This window comes from Beta vulgaris, chromosome 6 (genome assembly GCF_026745355.1).
Source record: "Beta vulgaris subsp. vulgaris cultivar EL10 chromosome 6, EL10.2, whole genome shotgun sequence".
Classification (NCBI taxonomy): domain Eukaryota; kingdom Viridiplantae; phylum Streptophyta; class Magnoliopsida; order Caryophyllales; family Amaranthaceae; genus Beta; species Beta vulgaris.
The window spans coordinates 10161399-10184403 of NC_079207.1; the positions used below are offsets into that span (position 1 = coordinate 10161399).

A 23005-nucleotide genomic window follows, 5' to 3' on the forward strand; every position below is an offset into this window, starting at 1 on the left:
AACCAACTATCATTAGGGGTGTGCAAAAATATCCGATCCGAAAATCCTCCGATCCGATCCGAAATTTTGGATATCCGATCCGATTTTAAGATTTCGGATATTTCGGATCGGGTATCCGGACTAAATTTCGAGTTTTCGGATCGGATACGGATCGGGATTTTTCAAAAATTTCAACTGACCCGAACCGAAAATCCGGTGATCCGATCCGAAAACCCGGTGATCCGATCCGAAAATTTCGGATCGGATTCGGATCGCAATTTCCTCGATCCGAAATTTTCGAATATCCGAATTTTCAAATCGGATCGGATCCGATATCCGACATTGAACACCCCTGACTATCATGACTATACATAAAGGCAGTGGCGGATCCAGGATTTTATGAATAGTTGGTCACTACCAACTAGTTGCACAGATACGACTACAGCTACGGGTTCGGATACGCGTATCCATATAAGATAATCCATGAATTTAAAAAAAACTACTTCAAATAAAATCAATTTATGACTAATAATAGTTCATATTACAATAAAATAGTACCTAAAAATAGTACTTATTACAACCAAATAGTACTTAGAAAATATTACAATTGTTCTCGACGAGTTTCCATATTTTGATATCGATTTATCATATCATCCATGCTAACCTTCAAAAACATTTCTTTCTCTACATAAGTAATTAAACAATCATTTAACATTTGATCTCCCATGTTATTACGCAATTTATCTTTCACCTGCATCATACTAGATACAATCAAGCACATAATACATGATACATCATTCAAAAATGATTTCTAAAACATTCAAATTCCTAACCTTAGTAACATAATTCCTAAATTACAAATTCACAACACAATCATTTGTCAATTTTGCATCTTAATCTAATTCCTAAATCACAACACAATCGTAATGAAATTCAATTGACAAAAATACACAAAACACAATCATTTGTCAATTTCGCATCCTAATATAACTCCTAAAACAAAGCACAATCGTAATGAAATCCAATTGACAAAAATACATAAATACACAATCAATGTCAATTTGGCATCCTAATCTAATTTCCAAATCACAACACAATCGTAATGAAATCCTAATGAAATTCAATTGACAAATGAACACAAATACACAATCAATTTTCAGCAACAACCCAACAATGAGTCAATGATTCAATGAAACATAATTGAAGAAGCGGTTAACCGGAGATTAAGAAGGTTGAATTAGAAGAATACCTAAAGATTGAATTTCGCCGCCCGCTGCCACTCGCTGCCGCCCGAACAAAACCCTAACAAAATCAAACAAAACAATTTACGAATTCCAGAATAGATCGAACAAAACCCTAACAAAATCAAACAAAACAAAATCAAACAAAATAGATCGAGAAAAATGACAAACTCAACAGCGAGTCGCCTGAAAATCTCGATCTGAACTGCGTCGCTGCTACTTAGGGATTTCGTGTTGGATTCGCCGTTCGCGAAGGAGAAAGAGAGAGAGAAAGAGAACTGGTTACTTCGCTTATGAGAGAAAATGCTTCAAATACATTTTTTTTTCGCGTTTCTTTTTCGCCAGATCTGAACTGCGTCGCTTGAAGGTTTCTTGCGTTGGATTCACGAAGGAGAAAGAGAGAGAAAGAGGTACTGGGTGTCTGGGTTAGTTCGCGTGCGTGTGAGAGAAACGCTTCAAATGAAATATTTATTTTTTCAAAAATAATAGTTGGTCACGTGACCAACAATGACCCTAAGTAAATCCGGCATTGCATAAAAGATAAATATAGTCAATGAACTCTTATTATATTTACGTCTCTATATATATTTATAAAATATTAACACAATATAATTTTTACTTATAAATAATTGAGGATATCTATCATCAAAGTTGTGTGTTCAAATATACCATAACTCTACATATGCTGATGTTGATTAATAAACAATGAAAGAAATATGATTAAAACGTAAAACTTAAAATATTATAAGGTCAACATTTAGAAACAAACGCATAAACGTGCGTGAGTTAATTTGTGTACGCTGTTAACCAATGGTCAACTTCGGTAAGCATCACAAAATTTCGGCGACAAGCCGACACTCTAAAAATGCGTAGCGGACGATCAATTACGGCCTATGGGTCCTCTGAAATAAAGTATCAACATAATAAAATAACGACACCAAAATAGGCACTTGTATAGCTGTATTTATTCAGGTATTGGACCACTGGTTCAAGAGTTGTCACTTGTCTTCTTATTTCACATCTTCATTTCTGTAATTTTCGACCATCACTCTATCATTCAAGTACTCCTATATATCATTGATATATTTGCACGTATGACATACATTGTATGTCTATTTCACTACTTACCACCAAAAACTAATTAAGAGATCAAAAGGAACATTGTACTCTTGTTAACGAAAAAGGTAACAAGAAAAAAAATGAAGCACTTTGTGCTAGTGCATGGGCTTGGGCATGGAGCTTGGTGTTGCTACAAGCTAGTCCTTCTACTGAGGCGGGCGGGCCACCGCGTCACAGCGGTAGACCTTGACGGGGGATGTGGGGGTGATGCATCCATTGATGACTACGTGAAGCCGTTGATGGATTTAATGAGGTCCATTGATGTTGATGATGATGATGAAAAGGTTATTCTTGTTGGTCATAGTTTTGGTGGCATACCTATATCTATTGCTATGGAAAGGTTTCCAGAGAAGATTTCTGTTGCTGTTTTTGTTTCTGCTTATATGCCTAATTGCTCCTCTCTTCCACTCACTCTCGTTCAAGAGGTACGTCATTATTCTTCCAACTTTCCTCCTCCATACAACCAACCACGAAGAGTTAAATCTACTGCTCACTTTCTATACCGTCAACGTCAACCAACCACTGAGTTAAAAATCTTCTGCTCACTTTTTGAACCTTTAACTAGTGAGTGTTTCGGGCGATACTCCGAGTTGTTTCTTTTCTTAAATTTTTGTCCTGTAAAGAAAAAGTTGATTTCATAATGTGAAGAATACAAGAGATTGGAGTTTGATTTTATGTCTATAATTAATATAGTCTATTATCATTACCATTAATGTGTTAAATATCTAACTACTTGGATAGTATTTTGATGAGATGTAATTACAAGATATTATTATATTTTATTTTGAAATATTAATCAATGATGTTGTGCTGGATTAATGGTTAATCTCTCATTTTTCCTTTCAAAGGTCATGTCTTTAATACCTTCTAACCAAATAACATTATTTTTTATTTGAGGGGTTTGACATGAAAATAGAGCATATGTATTAGAGTCTTTGAGGAGAGTGACACATGACACACATTCTTATGAATGCCTTTTAATATATTAGTATAGATATGTGTAATTGAATATTATGGTACCTATAATTAGATTTAAACAAACTTTTTATTAAAAAAAGACAAAAAAAATTGACATCAACCAATAAGATTGAGTGACACAGATAATTGTATAATTTAATGGGAGAAAATTTCAAATCTTTTGTTCCACTTTTTTGTATCATTATACTTCATGTGCCACTCAATAACATTCATACTTATTAATAGAGATTTTAAAAAAACTTCTTATTTTAAAAAATGAATAAAACAAAAAATAATTCACATCAATTAATAAATCAACCATATGATACTGATTGATGATACTATCTATACTAATATATTAAAAGGCGTGCGTAAACCAGGAACGGTGCCACATGGCGCTCTCCATAGGGAGTTTTAGTTTATGTAATCCATGTACAATGAAAAAAATTAGAAATTGCATAGTATAAGTTTTGATCCCGTGACCTCAAGTTCATGTACTAAAGTTTTAACCACTAGACCACGTTGTATTTAGTGATATCATATCAAAGTATAATATTAATAAATGAAATTTTTCTTACCCGGGGCATAGCCCGGGCCTACTAACTAGTTATAGTTGAATACATGTGCATTGGGACAGATGCCGATCTAATCATTCTAATATCTTCCGGCAGACTTTCAGGAGAATACCTTTGGAGGGTCTTTTAGACACGAGCTTCAGATTCGATAACGGCCCAGAAAATTTAGCCACTCACGTAATATTTGGTCCAGAGATGTTGGGTAGAAAACTCTACCAAAATTGCCAGCCTGAGGTAAGCATATGGGCTCGCTAGCTTCAAGTAAGACCAAATTAGTAGTACCGTACCTATTTTCTGTTATATCTAAGTTTCAACTTTTTTCAGATATGGTACTTCCCCGTCTCATATTATTATACTAGTCTTCTATGCACGCGATGCGTGCATCGATTGTTTGGGTATGCTTTTAATAAATTTCATCTAAATATAATTTTAAAAGTGTGATTTATAATTATTGTTGTACAAACTAATGTAAAGTGATTAAAAATTATAATGAACATTTAGATATAAGGTCTTATAGTCAATTTAAATTTGTAAGTTTTTAAAATTAAATAACCATTATACTAATTGTGTCAAGTTACTTTGTTAATGCTTATTTAGTTTAATTTATCATTAGAATTTTAACCCCATCTTTAAATTAGAAAAAGATATATTGTAGAAGATTTGAATATCCAATTATATACTTAACTAAGACAAAAAGGACTTCTTAAATGGGGACATCGTAGCTCCCCCCTTGGCTTATATAATAGAGATTTGTTTTTTTAGGTCAAACTTTATAATCTTTAATCGTATTTACTCATTAATATATACAAAAAAATATATACATATTGAATGAATCTTGTTAGATTAGTTTTAATGTGTATGTTCACAATATCAATTATTTATAGTTTTGTTTAATTCGAAAGTGAAAATATCGAAGGTCAAAGGTATGTCTTGTAAACCATATAAAAAGAAAAAGCTTCATATTATGGGACTGCGGGAGTCCTTCATGATCAAAGATGTTAATTGACAAATATTTATGAGTCTCGGGACCTTATAATAACCAATTAGTATTCCTTCTATCCTAGAAAAATTTGAACACTTGTCGGGTCATGTAGTTTAAGGTGATAAGTTGCAGTTTGATTACCAAATGTAATTATAGTTTTGCAAAATTAAAGATTTAAATTGCCAATAGCCAAAATTGTGTACTAAGAAGCGTAAAATTCAAAGTCTGGTATTTATTTTATAAAATTTAATTTTGGAAAAAAAAGACTAAAGAGCACCCAATGAATCTATTTTTTGGTGAACCATACTCGGTTTCCGAAATTCATTTTTGGATCCGACTAATCTGGATTCGAGCTGGGTTAGACCCAATTGAGAGGAAAGCTCTCCCAACACACTCTGCTGCATTCCCAGGGATCGAACCTGAGACCTCTGGTTAACCTAGAACAACTCTCTTACTGGTTGATCTAAGCATGTGTTGGTCCCAATGACTTATTTCAATGGTGATAACTATTACAGGATTTAGAGATGGCCAAGATGTTGGTTAAGCCAGATGGTTTATTTTGCGAGGACTTAGCAAAGGATTCTTTATTTACGGAAGAAAGATTTGGAGCAGTGAAACGAGTCTTTGTGATGTGTGAAGAAGATGAGCTTATGAAGCCTGATTTCCAAAAATGGATAATTGAAACAAATCCACCCCACCAAGTGAAATCCATACCAAAAGCTGACCATATGGTGATGATATCCAAGCCTCGAGAACTGAGCCTATCTTTGCTGGAAATATCAAACCAATAATTTCAACATCAATTTCTAAAGTGACTGAGCAAATTGAAGGCAGATTGTTTATATATATGTCCGATTAACAAGGGTTACTAGTGTTGAATCATAATTCAGCCCTTAAAGCTTTGCATCTATAGTGTCCTGGAACACAAGCGTGAGATTTGTAGTAGTTCAGAACTTAAGATTATAAACCCAATATAGTGTTCGAACACGTACGGAGCTCAGTTCTTGGGATAGTTGTTGATCTTATCCTTAATCTAATTAAGCTGCTATAAGATTGCTTGCTGAAGTTCGTTGGAAGTTTTTTTTAGTTTAGTTTCTCTTTTGTTATAACTTTTTTATTCTTTAGTTGTTTTATATCTGAATTGAATAATGTATCTCGAAAAGTTAGAAAGATATCATATTCTAAAATACTTATAATACCTAGTGATCGATATCAAAAAGACAATATAATTAGGGGTATAAGTGATACAAGTTAAGTTCGAGTTTGAAGAAGCTCGATTCGAACTCGAAAACTCAAACTCATCAAGCTTGACTCGACTTGAAAACTCGCAAAGTTGAAAAAAAAAACAAATTCGTCTCGAACTCGAAATCATAAACTCAAGCTCGATCTCAATCTCGAAGCAAGCTCAAACTTGAATCAAGCTCGAAATCATACTCGAAGTTAAATCAAGGTTGAACTCAAACTTTAGTCAAGCCATGCATGTACCTTGAGTTAGGTTTTTGGAGTGACCTTTTATAAAGAAAAATAGTTGGGTGTTTCATTGTCCAACCAATGTAGGATTTTATGGAAAAAAGTTTTGGCTAAGTAGTTATAGCTTTTTGGTAAGTAGTTATCGTTTCCAAGTTAATAGTTATAGTTATGGGTAAATAGTTATGTTTGTAAAGTTAATAGTTATGGTTTCAAGCTATTAGAAGTTATTTACACGTTATAAGTTATAGTTTTCATTCATGTTATTAATTGATTGTAGTTATGGTTTTGGGTAAATGGTTATATTTCTAAGGCTAATAGTTATGGTTTTCAGTTATTATTTACATTAGTTATAGTTTTCATGTTATTAGTTATAATTTTCAAAATAGAATATGGTCTTGGGTGGTAGATAGTTATCGCTTGCTTGTTATTTGTAATGGTTTTCGAAGTAATAGTTATTGTTTTGGATTTTTAGTTATAGGTTTATATAAGAAGTTATCGTGTTTGGGTTATTAATTATGGTAATTTGTTGATGTTATGATTTTGGGTTGGCAATTATAGTTTATTGATTAATAGTTATGATTTTTAACTTATTAATTAACATATTTCACTAAAAGTTATTATGTAAAATAGTTTTACATTTTTGCAATTAATTAACATTCTTTTTATAGTTTAATTAAATTAGATTGCTAGATCATAAATAAATGCGTGTAAATCATCATGTTTTAATGTGAGATGGTCTCTTCATAAACTTACTGTTGAAGTAATTAAATTCAATATGCAAACATATACTTCCTCCGTTTCTAAATAAGTGCAACATTTGCATAGTGTTTACTATTCACACTTTAAACTTTAATTAGCTTCGGTGATTTACATTTTATGAAAAACATAGTCATGTGGGATCTTGTTAGATTCGTCCGAATGTGAATTTTTTTAATATCAACTTTTTATAATTTTTACTTATTGATAATTGAAGATATTAATGGTTAAAATGATGCATTGGCAAACGTGAAAACAAGAAATGTTGCACTTATTTAGAAACGGAGGAAGTATACTTTTGAAGCAAATTGGAGGTCTACTATTTCAACGTGACTAAGAATAACAAACCTATAGCCCACCTAACAGATGATGAGATTCTCGATCGATTTGATCGAATTTGGAAAAGTCTTTTTCACTATTCAGAACAGTGGAGCTATTACTTGCAAATTTAACTTGTTGTGTCGAAGAAGCTCTTAGAAAATTATGGGACTATTTAGACAATGGTGAATTCACAAATTGAGTCACGTGAAATCGGAATTCTTCAAACTTGAAAGTCAAATTTAATTTATTGTTGTTTCAACTGGTAATGGTTTTCAATTCCCCCTCCCTCATCTGTAATATAATATGTACAACTTTTGTGGTTCATTAATAAAATTAATGTAAGAGATTAAGAGATAGATATCAATTTTTAATTATAATAAGAGGGGAGAATAAAAAAATATATAAAGGAAATAGACGACTAAAACATAAACTCTACTGCTTTTTTTTATTATTAGGAAAAATAATTTATTTGTAGACTAACCCCTACTATGCTACTAGCCTGTAGGGCACACCAGCTCAGACGTTGGGTACTAGGCTAAACATTCCAGAATAAAATGCTCAACATATTGTTGGGATGAGGATTCGAACCCTGCTTTGGAATTCGGGGTGGTACTCATGAGCTACCACCTCTCCCTCATCAACTCTACTGCTTTATGCCTACGGAGTACGGAGGATTGAATGTTAAAAAGGCAAAAAAAAAGACAAAACACATCTGAGTGGATTCGAATTCGGGTCATCTCTAGTCAAAGGATAACACATCATGCATGTTAACAACTAAGCCACAACAACATCTATGTTGAATACAGTGCGCGTTTTTCACTTATAAAATTTATATGTATTACTCTATTTTCCAAATTTCACCCGGATTCGCGTGGGTTTAGTTGAACTCACTAAACCCACACTAAATCTGCCACTATGTTTAGGTGACTTTTTATTGGATAATAGTGTAAATGTTTCTTTTAAATATATAGTAATAATAATACTCCCATTATTTTAAAATGAATGCTCCATTATAGCCTTTATATTAGCCAGAGACTTTATTTTGACTATGTTTTGCTTCATATGTAGTTCAATGTTAGTATACAAGATGTTGTTGAGCTCGTCTCAACATAAATTTCTAGAATATAAAAAAAATTGATCGTTTTTAGTCGTAAATAATTAGATGAACTAGTAATTAAAGTTGTAATTTGACAAATGTACTAGTCAATATAAAGCATCTATTTAAAACAGAGAGAATATAAATCAAAAGGGTAGCTATCCCACTATATCACTAAGGTCAAGCCTACACCATTTGCAAATTAAACGTGTCATTTCGAAGAATCTCTTAGAGAAAAAATGGGACTTTTTGGGTGATTTTGTATTTGATAGCAAAGTCGTAGTTTTTTGAAAGATCAAGTATACAAAAATGTAAAACAAAAGAGACACTAGTTTTCCTACGATGAGCTATCCAAGATGATGAGATCTTTACTAGAAGTCACAAAAACACATTATGCAATGTTGTCATGTAGACAATGTGTTGGAACCCAAGGGAACACTCAAGAAGGGGGGGGGGGGGGTTGAATTGAGTGGTGAAATCTAATCGATTTTCGCAAAAATCCTTTTACAGCTCAGTGCCAGGCTCTGAGCTGAACACTCGAAAATTGCTAATTTGCGTTTTTGCGAATAATAAACTTTAAAGATATTAGTTTTGACACAATATATAACGTGGTTCAATCTCACCTCTGAGATCTACGTCCACAAGAAACAAAAACTCTTTTATTTCTTTTGAATCCTATAATATCAAACTCTTGATACAATACGATTCCCCTCACTACTAACCTAGTAATGACTCCCAACAATTAACTCTAAGTGTTGACACTCTCTATAATGTAAAAGTTACAAGAAAGAACGATCCTCAATGATGTGCTTCTTAGTCAAGCAAATAGAGGACAATTACAATTGTGAAATAGTAACTTAAACCTATCTAGCTCAGTGCTATGCTCAGTGCCAAGGAAATAGTTTTCAGCTTTTAATTAGACTCGATTTTTCTCTCTGAAAACGTGAGATTTAAAAGTGAATTCTGATTCCCTTTTATAGGCTTGGTTAGGACGAAAATCACTTAAAAATATCTTTATATTTTAATCCTTGATTTAAGGGATAAAACTTTATCTTTTTCTATCTTTATCTTTTAAACTTAAAAAGATAAGTTTTCCACATTAGATTTTCTTTTCAACTCAAATTCTGTTTTCTTTTATCAAAAGATATTTCCAAAATAAAATCTGATTTTATATTTCTCAAAACACGTTTTATTCAAATTCAGTTTTAAAACCTTTTTTTCAGAACACGTTTTACTAAAACACGTTTTTTCCGAAAATTTCTTTTTCTAAAATTCTTTAAAACTCGTTTTTATCAAAATCTTTTCAATATAAGTTTTTATCAAAATCTTTTATAAAACTTGTTTTTATTAAAATCTTTTATACACGCAATTTTTTAGAAAATCTTTTTCTTTAAAAACTCGTTTTCCTAATCCCTTTTGATTTCTGATTTTGAAAACTTATTTCCTTTTTAGATAGAAATATAATTTTAATATAATTATTTACTTTCTTAACTCAAAGAAGATAATAATTATATTAACTTTATATTTCTATATTGAGCACATTGCATATTACTAAGCATATTACATTTTAATCTAAAGTTACCATTCTAAGAAATTATAAACTTGAACTTCATTCTTGATTCTTCTTTTCTTCAAAGTCTTCGTTTATCAATTTCTTTCTTCATGCATCTGTTGCAACTGTTACATACTTTCATGCTATAACATATTATATTAATTTTCATCATCAAAACATAACATGTGCATAAAACATAACATGTACATGCACAAATTCCCCCTTTTTGATGATGAGAAATCATAAATATAATATTGTTAAATAAACATTTGTTCCCCCTTAAAGTATGCATATTGACTTTTGTTCCCCCTCAAAGAATGCATGGATTATTCACCCTTTATAGAATCTATCCGTACATCAGATTAATAGCATTCAATTATTCACTTTTGTCTCACATGCTCATTTATATTCAATTCACATTAGCTCAACCTAGGATATCATCAAGACACAAAGTCAATATTATATACCTTCTTTTCCCCTTTTGTCATTCTCAAAAAAGTGCAAAAAGACAAAAAATCAATCACACAATCAGAAAAGTTTAAAATAACCCAATAGCTCAACTATTTAAGCTAGTGATGCTGGTGCTACAACAAACACCAATTCACAATCTTCAGAATAATCCAAAATAACATCCAAAAGTATCGAAAACAGTTTTAACAAAAAATTTGTCCAAAAACTACAAGGAATATGCAAAGATACAGAGTAGAACTGGGATCAAAGGAAAGGTGTTCAAGGCATTAGAAGTGGGAAAAATCTGGGCATGATGGAGAGGGTGATCAGAAATAGTACAGCTAATGGCAGCATTGTCCACCCATACACAACCGGCCAATTTTGAGTCTTATAATCCGAAAACCAACATAGGGAACACCAAGAATATCAGCTAATGTATCAACATCCATATGAATCGAAACCCCATTAACATTTGCCTTTAATTCCAACACATCTGAAAGTTCTAGGGTTTGATAAATTCTTTAACTTCTTGAGTTTGAATGGCTTTAAGCAAAAACTTGAACACAGGTTTCGGAATCCACGGGGCTGCGAAAACGCGCCCAGAAAGATTTTTTATGCCGGCGGAGGAAGCAGTTCGACGACGCTTTGATGAAGACGGGTCGAATGACGGAGGGTCGGTGGCAGCAGAAGTTTTGCATTTGCGGGTCGAGGGGGATGGAGGTTTTTTTCGGTCGTTCGTACCAGCAGCATCGCACCGTTTTCGAGTCGGCGGAGTTTGTGAGGTGGTAGCAGCGGAAGTCATCGGAATTTTCCGGTTGAGTGTTCGAGTGGTGGGTTTTGTTACGGGCTTTTTCGGGACCGGAATTTCATGTTGTGGTATTTTCTTGCACGGTTGTTTTGAGGCGAAGGTTTTGGAAACAAGTGAATGGTTTGGAGGTAGAGGTGGAGGGGTAGAGGTTTTCAGGGGAGAAGGAGTCGCCGGTGAGGTGGTCTTCCTTTTAAAGATCCGGCGGGTGGTTTTTCGACCCATGGGTTAGGCCCCCTTTTTTTTTCGTTTTAGGGAGAAGGTTGGAGATTTTGAAAGTGTTTAGGGTTTGTGTTTAATGGGTGGACCAGATTTTGAAGTAGGTTAAGAGGGGGGACCGGTTTTTTTTTTTTTTTTGGTTTAATTTGGAGGAGAGATTGTGTTTGGGCTTTTAGTTCACTATGCACCTCTAACAACCTTGCATACATTTTAAAAAATTTTGAAAACCAATATTTTGAAATTATTTTAGTTTTATCAAAGCAACATCAAATGGAGATTTTTAAAAACACGATACTTTTGGAGATTTGTCATGGAATTTTTCTAAAGCAACTTAGGTGTCAGTTATAGGACGCATCAATAGCCTTTTCAGGAGTCTTGGATTAAATCAAAAATCTGACTTAGTGTAGATTAATCTTTCGAACTCTTAAGATGTAAAGGGGTCAAATAAACATACAATCAACTAAGTACCAGAAATCAATCCCAAAGCTAATCTAAGTTTTTCAAATTTTCACGAGCAAGTGGTTTAGTGAAATATCAGCTATTTGGTCTTCAGTACAAATAAATTCAAGGGCTATGTTACCTTTTTCTACATGATCACTTGTTGGTTTTAGGAACCCATATTTGCTTGGGTCCCTTTTTCTTACATTGAGCATCTAGTATGTCTTTCCTAACCCAGATTTGAGTAACATGTTTGACATTCTTTGCAATTCGATTTTTCTTTTTGTTGCAGTCGTCAATTAGATGACCATTATTCCACAAAAATTGCAAATTAGATATTCAGGAAGGCCCACGTATTTTCTCTTTCGAAAGTCTCTTTCGAAGGTTCTGGCACTGAGCCTGGCACTGGGTTGCTGGTCAGTATATCCTAATCCAGTTTTGTTCATGTTGTTTGTGGTGCAAGTTAAGTAATTTAGAGCATTCATCCCATTAGTCCATTTTTCGTGCATCTTTCGAGCAATAGAAAGTTGTGATTCCAAAAATTCAACTGAGGTATTTAAATCACTACTTCTTTTTCGGGAAGTCTCTAAGTCTCTTTTAACTTTATCCAACTCTTCTCTTATCTTTGCATCACTAGGCACATGAGTGGAACAATTCTAGATTGTTGTCTTGAGTTCTTAAGTTCATTCAACTCGTGATTTAATTTTCAATTTGTTCCTCAAGACTGATTTTTCAGCTTCGAACTCAGTGACTGGCACTGAGTTATTTACGAGATTATCAACTAGAGTCTTTTCTTGTTTTAGTGTGTTTATCTCTAAGTCTTTCTCGTCAATCCTTTTCATCAGAGTTTTATTCTTTAAGTAATTCCTTATATTCGTTTCTAATCCAATTTTTAGCCTAGTCAAATTTTTTATTTCCCTTTTCATGTTATCAAAATTATCATTCATGTTTTGACAATCATCAATTACGTTTTCAAGCAATATGACAAGCTTACTTTTGGAAAGAAGATGAATTGAAGGTTTTAAAGAAGTTAGACTTACCTCACTGTCTTCTTCCTCTTCAAGAGGGTTCGAACTTTTAGCCATCAAGCATAGATGCTGAGTCGTCATGGCTCAGTGCTGTCTTCAGAGTAGTCTGTACAGCATTCAGACATAATTTTGCTTCGTGATTCTGAGCCTGGCACTGATCCTCGTCAGAATCCGAGTCTCCCCAGACTGCTGCGATCATGGCTTTCTTGTACTCCTTCTTAGACTGCTCTCGTTTTTCTCTAGGCTTTTCTTCATCCCACAGAGGGCATTCTTTAATCCTGTGATTATACTCACCACACTTGAAACAACCAGAGTTAGTAGCACTTTTCTTAGGGTTAGAAAAAGTGCCTTTACCTTTGAAGTTTCCACTTCTCCTGAAGTTGTTGCTCCTGTTCCTTTTAAGAAATTTTGAAACTTTCTAGTTAGAGCGCTACTTCTTCATCACTTTCACTATCATCCGTTTCTACTTCAGTTTTTAAGGCCAACCCTTTATTCTTTGGTTCACTTGATTTAGAGTCTAAAACAAGTTCGTGAGTCATTAAGGAACCAATGAGTTGTTCTAGTGAGAGTTTTGATAAATCCTTAGCCTCTTGAATAGCAGTTATTTTGGGAAGCCATTTATTAGTCAAACTTCTTAACACTTTTCTAACTAAATCTTCAGAAGAATAGATTTTTCCTAAAGATCTTAGTTCATTAGTTATTAGTGTAAATCTGGTAAACATATCTTTAATAGATTCGTCCTTATTCATTGTGAACAGTTCATATTGTTGGACTAGTAAATCTATCCTAGACTGTTTTACCTCGTTTGTACCTTCATGTGCCAATTCCAGTGTGTCCCAAATTTCCTTGCGTAGTACATGCGAGATTCTTGAATATTCATCAGGTCCAATTCCAGATTGGAGAATACTCATAGCTTTGTAATTCTTTTCGGCTTTCCGTAGTCAACAGAATTGTACTCATCTTCCTCCTTGTCGATCAGGTTTCCTTCATCATCTTTGTTTTGAATGGAAGAGGTCCAGTCTTTATGATTCTCCAGCATTGAAAATCAGAACCTTGAATGTAGATCCTCATCCTAGTCTTCCACCATCCATAATTTCCGTTGAAAATTGGACACTTGGAATACTTGTCACGAAGTCATCTTGGTGTTCATGATTTCTATTCTCTAGATGTAGTCTTACGAGAATAGCCTGCTCTGATACCACTTGTTGGAACCAAGGGAACACTCAAGAAGGGGGGGTTGAATTGAGTGGTGAAATCTAATCGATTTTCGCAAAAATCCTTTTACAGCTCAGTGCCAGGCTCTGAGCTGAACACTCGAAAATTGCTAATTTGCATTTTTGCGAATAATAAACTTTAAAGATATTAGTTTTGACACCAGATATAACGTGGTTCAATCTCACCTCTGAGATCTACGTCCACAAGAAACAAAAACTCTTTTATTTCTTTGAATCCTATAATATCAAACTCTTGATACAATACGATTCCCCTCACTACTAACCCTTAAAATGACTCCCAACACTTAACTCTAAGTGTTGACACTCTCTATAATGTAAAAGTTACAAGAAGAACGATCCTCAATGATGTGCTTCTTAGTCAAGCAAATAGAGGACAATTACAATTGTGAAATAGTAACTTAAACCTACTAGCTCAGTGCTATGCTCAGTGCCAAGGAAATAGTTTTCAGCTTTTAATTAGACTCGATTTTTCTCTCTGAAAACGTGAGATTTAAAAGTGAATTCTGATTCCCTTTTATAGGCTTGGTTAGGACGAAAATCACTTAAAAATATCTTTATTTTAATCCTTGATTTAAGGATAAAACTTTATCTTTTTCTATCTTTATCTTTTAAACTTAAAAAGATAAGTTTTCCACATTAGATTTTCTTTTTCAACTCAAATTCTGTTTCTTTTATCAAAAAGTATTTTTCCAAAATAAAATCTGATTTTATATTTTCTCAAAACACGTTTTATTCAAATTCAGTTTTAAAACCTTTTTTCAAAACACGTTTTATAAAACAGTTTTTTCGAAAATTTCTTTTTCTAAAATTCTTTAAAACTCGTTTTTATCAAAATCTTTTCAATATAAGTTTTTATCAAAATCTTTTATAAAACTTGTTTTTATTAAAATCTTTTATACACGCAATTTTTTAGAAAATCTTTTTCTTTAAAAACTCGTTTTCCTAATCCCTTTTGATTTCTGATTTTGAAAACTTATTTCCTTTTTATATAGAAATATAATTTTAATATAATTATTTACTTTCTTAACTCAAAGAAGATAATAATTATATTAACTTTATATTTCTATATTGAGCACATTGCAATTACTAAGCATATTACATTTTAATCTAAAGTTACCATTCTAAGAAATTATAAACTTGAACTTCATTCTTGATTCTTCTTTTCTTCAAAGTCTTCGTTTATCAATTTCTTTCTTCATGCATCTGTTGCAACTGTTACATACTTTCATGCTATAACATATTATATTAATTTTCATCATCAAAACATAACATGTGCATAAAACATAACATGTACATGCACAACACAATGTCACCTATCTTGTAGACGATCTTTCCAAACATTTTTGTTAATTTTCTTTTCGTTGACTTCATTTTTTTAAAAAAAATCTCTTCTGTTGTATGTGTGAGAAACTTGATTCGAGCTTTGATCGGGTCGATCTCAATTAGCTCGTGAGTTGTCGCGTCGTATTTACACCCTTAGATATAGTTTTCTAATCCTAGTTTGATTTAGGATTTTGGTACGCCAGATGCAGTCTTATAAACAAAGTTACGAGACTCGTTATGAGGGTATGTGTACACAACTAAATCGTATTTGTGAGAAACGCGATTGTGAGAGTGTGTAACTTGTGTGATATATTATGTTACTTGAGTAATTTGAGCATCATTTTGTGGTGAGAAGTTCTCTCACATTAAATTTGTGTTTGTTTGTCATTGTTGTTTTGACATTTTATTTACGTAATCTAAACCCTTATACATTTGCTACTTGAATATCATCTATACTAATATATCAAAAGGCGTTTCTAGAAAAGAAATCCTGTCACGTGACCTATGCAGTTGAGACATAGTCTTAGCGGCTTAGCCGCCTCTGAGTACCGCGTAGAAAAAAACAAAAATGAAGTCAAATTAGACGAGTTCATAAAGATGTAGCGGTGTCCACATCGAGAACTCAAAGAGAAGTTCATTATATATTAATGGGGTGTTATTAAAACTTCCGCAGAATCCAAAGAGAAGGTAAAGAGTTAGAGAAATGAGAGACTCCAGCAAGAAAGTAGGCAAACATTATGTGCTAGTACATGGGGCTTGTGGTGGAGCATGGTGCTGGTACAAGGTTAAGCCACTGCTCGAGGCGGCTGGCCACCTTGTGACGGTGCTCGACATGGCGGCGTCAGGGGTCAACCTCAAAAAGATCCATGAACTTCAAACTCTACGCGATTACTCTGAGCCGTTGATTCAGTTGATGGCATCTCAACCTGATGATCAGAAGGTCATTCTTGTTGGGCATAGCTTTGGAGGGCTCAACTTAGCTATGGTTATGGAAATGTTCCCTCACAAAATTGAAGTTTCTGTTTTTGTTTCGGCTTTCTTGCCTGACACTGACCACACTCCTTCCTATATCTTTGATAAGGTATAACCACCTCTCATTCTCTGAATTTCAATGAAATATAAGATTTTAAACATAATCTACTAATGTCAAAATATAAACACTTGACAAATCTCTGATTTCGTTAAATTTTATTGATGTTTGTTTGTCTTTAAGTAGATAAAACAACTGATAAAGACATAAGCATTAACCTGACATAAGTTTTACAATTATAAAAAAAACTCAAATGTACCTAATGCATATTAACTGTGAACCGGGTTGGTAAGATATTAATTTCATATAGTAAGATCTACAAAGATATGGTGAACTTATATATAATATAGTATATTTTATTAAAGGAAAACATTATATGAAATTATATGCAATATAATGGAGGAAATAATTAAAATGTTTTAACATTACAGGAAGATTTAAGTTGTGTAATATATATCATGACACGTGTTCTAACAAATGGAATGATTCAATTTTTACATGATATAGTGAGTTTCTGCTTGATATAGTGTATGTTTGAATGATATAATGAGTTTTTGCATGCTGATATAGTGTGTGTCTGAATGATATAATGAGTTTTTGTATGATATAATGTGTATCTGAATGATATAATGAGTTTCTGTATGATATAGTGTGTGTGTTCGAATGATATAGTGAGTGTGTTTGAATAATATAGTGAGTTTCCACATGATATAGTGTGAGTCTAAATGATATAGTAGGATTCTTCATAATATAGTTGATTTCCGCATGACATAGTGGATTGTTCAGTAATGATACGTTGTTTTGCCTGGTGCACACTAATTTTAACGTGAATCGTGTTCATACAAGTCATATGATTAGGATTATGGCATGTTTACTGTAGGTTTACGGTTATAGCATGTTTAGAGTTGTAATACGTTTGGGAAACTAGAGTAGTAACTATTAAGTGTTAGGTGGACCTGGTCCATATATATACATTAATATTAGTGTGTGGCTTTAATTTATTAGTGCGGACTAAATTCATACATGTGATGTAAAGATTTTTTACCCATATAATAACATTATATCAAATTAAAGTCACATTTGATATGATGACTTTTTGTTTCATATAATCATATTTTATAACTTAAAATTACTCTAACGATCTACTATTATCCAATATATATAAGTGAGTTTTTTTTCCATACAATCATCCTTTTTTTTTACTTTTTTTTTTATAATAAATGTTACATTTTATAGCACAATAAACTTTTTTTCTCTTATATATTCACCCTTTACAACCTATAGGCTATAATTACTCTTTTTTATATCTATTTTTTTTAACATCATGAGTCATGACCCTTTTTTCATAAATCACATATGCTAGTATTATTAAGTCCACACAAAATTTAGTGTGGACAAAGTAATATAAGTTTTTTGAAACCAGAATATAACTATAATAACTACTTAAGTTTTTGACATTTTTTGGAATCTTGAATTTTTGAAAATTGAACATTATTTAATTAGATCTCTTATCCTTGTTTTTTAAGAGTAAGAGAAATACCTACATTCTCTATGGGAGGTACAAATAATGGTTCTCCCATGACATTAACGTAAATATATGATGGCACCGCATAGGGAACATGAACTTGCAACTAGGAAAAAGCGTGTTGCCAACCTTTCAAACCACTCATCTTTAGTTGGATCGTTAACTTCTTGTCGAAAATAGTTAACGACTAGCATCCGGGGAAGCGAGCAGAACCATTCTTCTTCAACCAATGAAGATGCCGTAACAAGTTCAAGATTTCCAAGAAGTCCAAAAACCAAATGGTCCAGATGTAAGCGATCAGGTTGCGGACCGCTAAGGGGGTTAGCTGAGCCAAGATGCACATTGAAGGCGTTCAAGATCTTCACCAGGAAATAATCAAAAGAAAAGCGAAGGCCAAACTCAAAATGGTGAGTATAAACGGCTACATGGCCGTGAGGACATTCCATCACAATAGATCCCTTTGGCGGCACTACCAACCGATAACCTTCAGGAAACTCGTACAAGTTTTGCAAGCCTGGGATACCCAAGGTTGATGGCATCAAGCCGCCAAAGTGAGTCGACCTCTACACTTAAAGGACCGGCACTAAAGTCCTCAAGTAGCCAAAAGGCGTTAGAACATGGCCTGCTAATATCATCTTCCTCCATTTTATTGGAGGTGTCAGTCTCTCAGCGGCACGATATCTCTCCCCGACCACCCATTCAGACACCGACACACTTGTGCCTACCTTTTCGCGTCCATATTATTATTCGCATCGTCAGTGACGCAAGCAACTGGGCTGGAAGAAACGGACTGACACTAGTAAACGAATTCTTGCTCGTCCATGGCGTTCGTGATGGAATCACTATCGTCACTTAAATCAATAATAGGAAGGTGAGTAAGGGCTATATACTCCTGTAAGCAGTCATAAAAACCGACAGCTACCTCAACCCCAGCGTCCGCTCGACTGTCTAACCAAGCATGTTCTCTAAGGGGAGCTACGTCAAGGCCGGGAACGGCATCAGGAGGAGGGTGCTTAACATTCCTTCTCGCAAGAATTTGATGCCTTAATTCTCTAAGTGTTTGCCTATCCCCACTCTAGATGGCAACAAAATATCTCATACTTAGATTATGCTCCTTGGGAGTCGAAGCGTCATTAAGAAAATTTGACCTATGTTCTCTTTGTGTCTCAAATGTAGATGGTATGTCCGTCAACATCCTAGTCCTTCTCTCACCTAAACTAGAGTCAGAAGAAGATGGACTTTTGTTCGCGGACAAGGGGGAGGAAGGCTCACTCTCGGTCATAAAGCATCGCTAAGATTATTTTGGCCATCAGACATAATGAAAACGACAAAGAAACTTAAGGAAAAGTGGAGAAAAATAAAAAGGAAATACCTGAAGAGTAAGACTCGCTGGAAAATGCAAGAACAAGCGGTAAAAATCACCGGAAACAGTCGAACAAGATGTCCAAAAGAGAAAAAGCACGAAAAGGTTGTAGCATGACCCATAAACTCACCGGAAAAATCGAGGTTCAAAAACCACAAAAAAGATCCACAAAAACATCGTCGAGAAAAAGGGAAATTCTCAATGCACCAGGACCAGAAAGTGAAGGCGAGAATGGTGATCAACTTTTCAGAGCGTTTCGAGCAAGGGAAGTTTAGTTTTCAGGCGAACAAAAACTCGAAGATGGAGGTTCGTTAGAAAACCAGAGAGAAACAAGGAAGAAAGAAAGAGGAAGTTGAGTAAGTGAAGTAAGAAAAAGCGGAGAAAGGACATTTTTTCCAATATATGCGCCAAATAAACGGCCCAGATAAGAAACTCCCCAACTTCCCTCATGGATCTTTGCTTGGTGTCAAGCAGAGCAAAGCCCCAGTAAAGTAGTGGGCGGGATTTTTGCAAAAGAGTAATCATTAACTTTTCGAACTCTCCAACTCCCTGAAACAACACATGACACTTTAAATATTAATTCTTCAGGAAAATATAAAATATTGAAATATTAATAACGTCCAGAACAATATCATTAGCAGTAAAGACCCACAATGATGATGGGGGGCTAGTTGTATAGGTATAACTCAAGTATGTTTGCGGACGCCCATGGGAAGTCCGCGAACATCATATAGGACGCGAAAGTGTAAACGACGTCCCTAGCTCATGAAGTCAATGCGCTCAGCTGGTCCAACAACGTTGTTGGCAGTCGCCTAACAAGACAAAATAGAGGAATCTTTCCTTCTCTCAAGCGCATCACAACCATAAAAGTGTAGTAGATTACACGCCCTGTCAGATGAATAATACTTATATCAATAGCCCACAAGTAGTATTCTGCAGGTACATTCTCTCACACACCTAAAATTCCTTATCGCTGTATACTTTATCTCTCTAAATCCTTCGTGGACACGTACTGACTCGAGGGTCGGAGGAGGTTTTCTCGCATCCCCCGCGAGGGTAGTTTACATTTGCCTTCCTTGTAGTTATTCACCAGCGGACGGCAATTCCACCCTTTGGTGGACTCTTCTCAAGATCGCCAACCATTCTGTAACTGCAACCGCTGTATATAAAACTATTAATAATGCATAGCAAATGATAGTTTTAGTATCAAATATTATGAATGTTATATATAAAAAAATGATTGGTATGAACTTTATATTTCTTCTGGGAAAATTGGACAAAACTCCCTATATGGATGATTGTGATCCATTATGTAGAAATTATGTGTTATAGATGAATTTTGTAAGTAGTGGCTATAATTTTGCTGGTGTCGTCGCAAAATCTTCCCTTTCTTTACTCTTAAAATTAATCAGTTGTTCTCTTTTGCATGTACAATATATCTTTGACCACTAATGTTATATTGCGTATCCATTAAAAGTCGATATTTAAGAATATACAATAATAAAAATTTGCTTATAAATTTTTCAAGCGAAAAATTCTGATAAAAGTCGATGAATGTATACTGCGTGCTTCTCTCTCATCATTTTCTCCATATCTTGTATTGGTGAAGTTTGTTGCAAGTATGCCAGAAAACGGCCAACATTACTGGTTAGACACCGAAACCAAGTGCTTAGGTCACCCAGAGGAGGCCCTCACAACAATGTCATTCGGTCCAAAGTTTTTATCTAAACTTTGTCATTTGTCTCCTCATGAGGTAAGAAAATTTCAATAGCTAGCTAATAGTAATACTTTATTTAGTTATGTAATACTTTTCCGTTTCTTTTCGAATACAATAAATGTTTTTTTTTTACTATTTACACTTATCAATTTAATTAAGATTTGTGTTTTGTACATCATGAAAAATATAGTCAGGTAGGATCTTCGTCAAGTGACATACTTTCATAATATATAATTTTTATAATTTTACTTTTATATAATTATAAATATTATCGTCAAAGCAATGATTCGAAATGCGTAAAAGTCCAATTGTTACATTCAAAAAGAAACGGAGAAAGTATTTGAAGTTGGTTAATCATAAAAAAAATATCATGATACTGGTCAAACTTGAACAATGAGTACCTTTACATCATGTCCTATTAGATTAACATTGAGTTGACTACTACACTGAATTAAAGTTGTAAAGGAAATTAACTGAATTAAAATTAACTTAAAAAATGGGGTTTTAGTGTAGTATCAATTCTTACCTTTTGGGGTGTTGATCATATGTTAGGACGTTGAGCTAGCTATGACATTGAAAAGGTCATCTTCGTTGTTCCTTCATGATATTAGCAAGCCGGAGGCGAAGTTATCCAAGGAGAGATATGGATCAGTAAGGCGTGTTTTTGTTGTGTGTGAAGAAGATCAAGGAATATCACAAGATTTCCAACGGTGGATGATTGAGAATGATGGAGTCAAAGAGGTGAAGGAGCTTAGAGGTTCAGATCACATGCCAATGTTCTGCATGCCCAAAAAACTCTCTGATTGTCTGTTGGAGATTGCTAAGAATTGATTATTGTATACTTCATAGAACTTTTTTTTTATTGTAACGCAATTGACGATTACATTCATGTCTGTGAACTAGAGAATCTAATGTATTCCTTGGGTCCTTCCGTCTTAATAAAAAAATGTTCGTATTCATTATTTTTACGTTTTTTAATGCATATTTTTATAGAGGTGATTTTCATAATGTATTGAGACAGATTAAATTAACAAAATATTATATAATTAAAATTTTGGATAAGAGGCTCGTGAGATTGACGTGAGGGGGTTTTATATATATTGAAAAGAATTTAAAAAATTATTTTTATTATCAATAGTCTCAAGATCATAATAATAAAAATAGTGTCAAATTGCTAACTCAAAACATCTTTTTTAAATGGGATAAATTAATAATTTTTTATCCCTTTCAAAAATTCGTCTTTCTTGGTTATGGAACACCCATTCATCTAAACTATCCACTTACCCCCATCATAAATATGCAATAAAATATCAAAATAATACTCCATGTGTGTACTCGACAACTTACATTTAATATACTCCCTCCGTCTCATTTTATAGTTGTCATTTCATTTTATACACGGGAATTAAGGAAACAACTACTTCCTTTGTTTCATTTTAATCTACACATTTACACTTTTCACGCATGTCAATGCAATACTTTGAGTACATATATCTTTAGTTTTGTATTTGTAAAAATTATAAAAAGTACATATTAATAAAATACATGTTATGATTAATCTAACAAGATCGCACATGACTATTATTTCATCCGCGTATAAATCACAAATGATTGTCAAATTGAAATTTGTGAATAGTGTAAAATATTAAAGTGTGTAGATTAAAATGAAACGAAGGGAGTAGTTTTTAGTCCCGGACTATGCTCCAGGTAAGGACAATTTTCATTTATTAATACTGTACTTTAAAATGATAACATAAAATACAACTTGATCTAATGGTTAAAACTTTAGTATATGAACTTGAGGTCATGACATCAAAACCTATG

General features: G+C 33.6%; 2 protein-coding genes across 2 annotated transcripts; both read left to right on the plus strand.

Moving 5' to 3' along the window:
• The first annotated feature begins 2030 nt into the window (after positions 1-2030).
• On the plus strand, positions 2031-5918 carry LOC104895636 (methylesterase 10). Its single transcript, XM_048645946.2, has 4 exons — positions 2031-2043; positions 2367-2764; positions 3968-4105; positions 5369-5918. Exons 1-4 carry the CDS (start codon positions 2031-2033, stop codon positions 5642-5644), a joined length of 825 nt encoding a protein of 274 aa, XP_048501903.2. The 3' UTR covers positions 5645-5918.
• Positions 5919-16129: 10211 nt separating this feature from the next.
• LOC104885064 (salicylic acid-binding protein 2) lies at positions 16130-22143 on the plus strand. Its single transcript, XM_048645936.2, has 3 exons — positions 16130-16627; positions 21074-21217; positions 21734-22143. The coding sequence occupies exons 1-3, from the start codon at positions 16250-16252 to the stop codon at positions 22010-22012; spliced, it is 801 nt and encodes a 266-aa protein (XP_048501893.1). The 5' UTR covers positions 16130-16249; the 3' UTR covers positions 22013-22143.
• The last annotated feature ends 862 nt before the right edge of the window (positions 22144-23005 follow it).

Excerpts from the sequence above, each read along its gene's own strand:
- LOC104895636 (XM_048645946.2), top strand. Across the intron at positions 2,765-3,967 it reads CACTCACTCTCGTTCAAGAG|ACTTTCAGGAGAATACCTTT; the intron begins GTACGTCATTAT and ends ATCTTCCGGCAG. Across the intron at positions 4,106-5,368 it reads ACCAAAATTGCCAGCCTGAG|GATTTAGAGATGGCCAAGAT; the intron begins GTAAGCATATGG and ends TAACTATTACAG.
- LOC104885064 (XM_048645936.2), top strand. The coding sequence starts at position 16,250 with ATGAGAGACTCCAGCAAGAAAGTAGGCAAACATTATGTGCTAGTACAT. Across the intron at positions 16,628-21,073 it reads CTTCCTATATCTTTGATAAG|TTTGTTGCAAGTATGCCAGA; the intron begins GTATAACCACCT and ends GTATTGGTGAAG. Across the intron at positions 21,218-21,733 it reads GTCATTTGTCTCCTCATGAG|GACGTTGAGCTAGCTATGAC; the intron begins GTAAGAAAATTT and ends ATCATATGTTAG.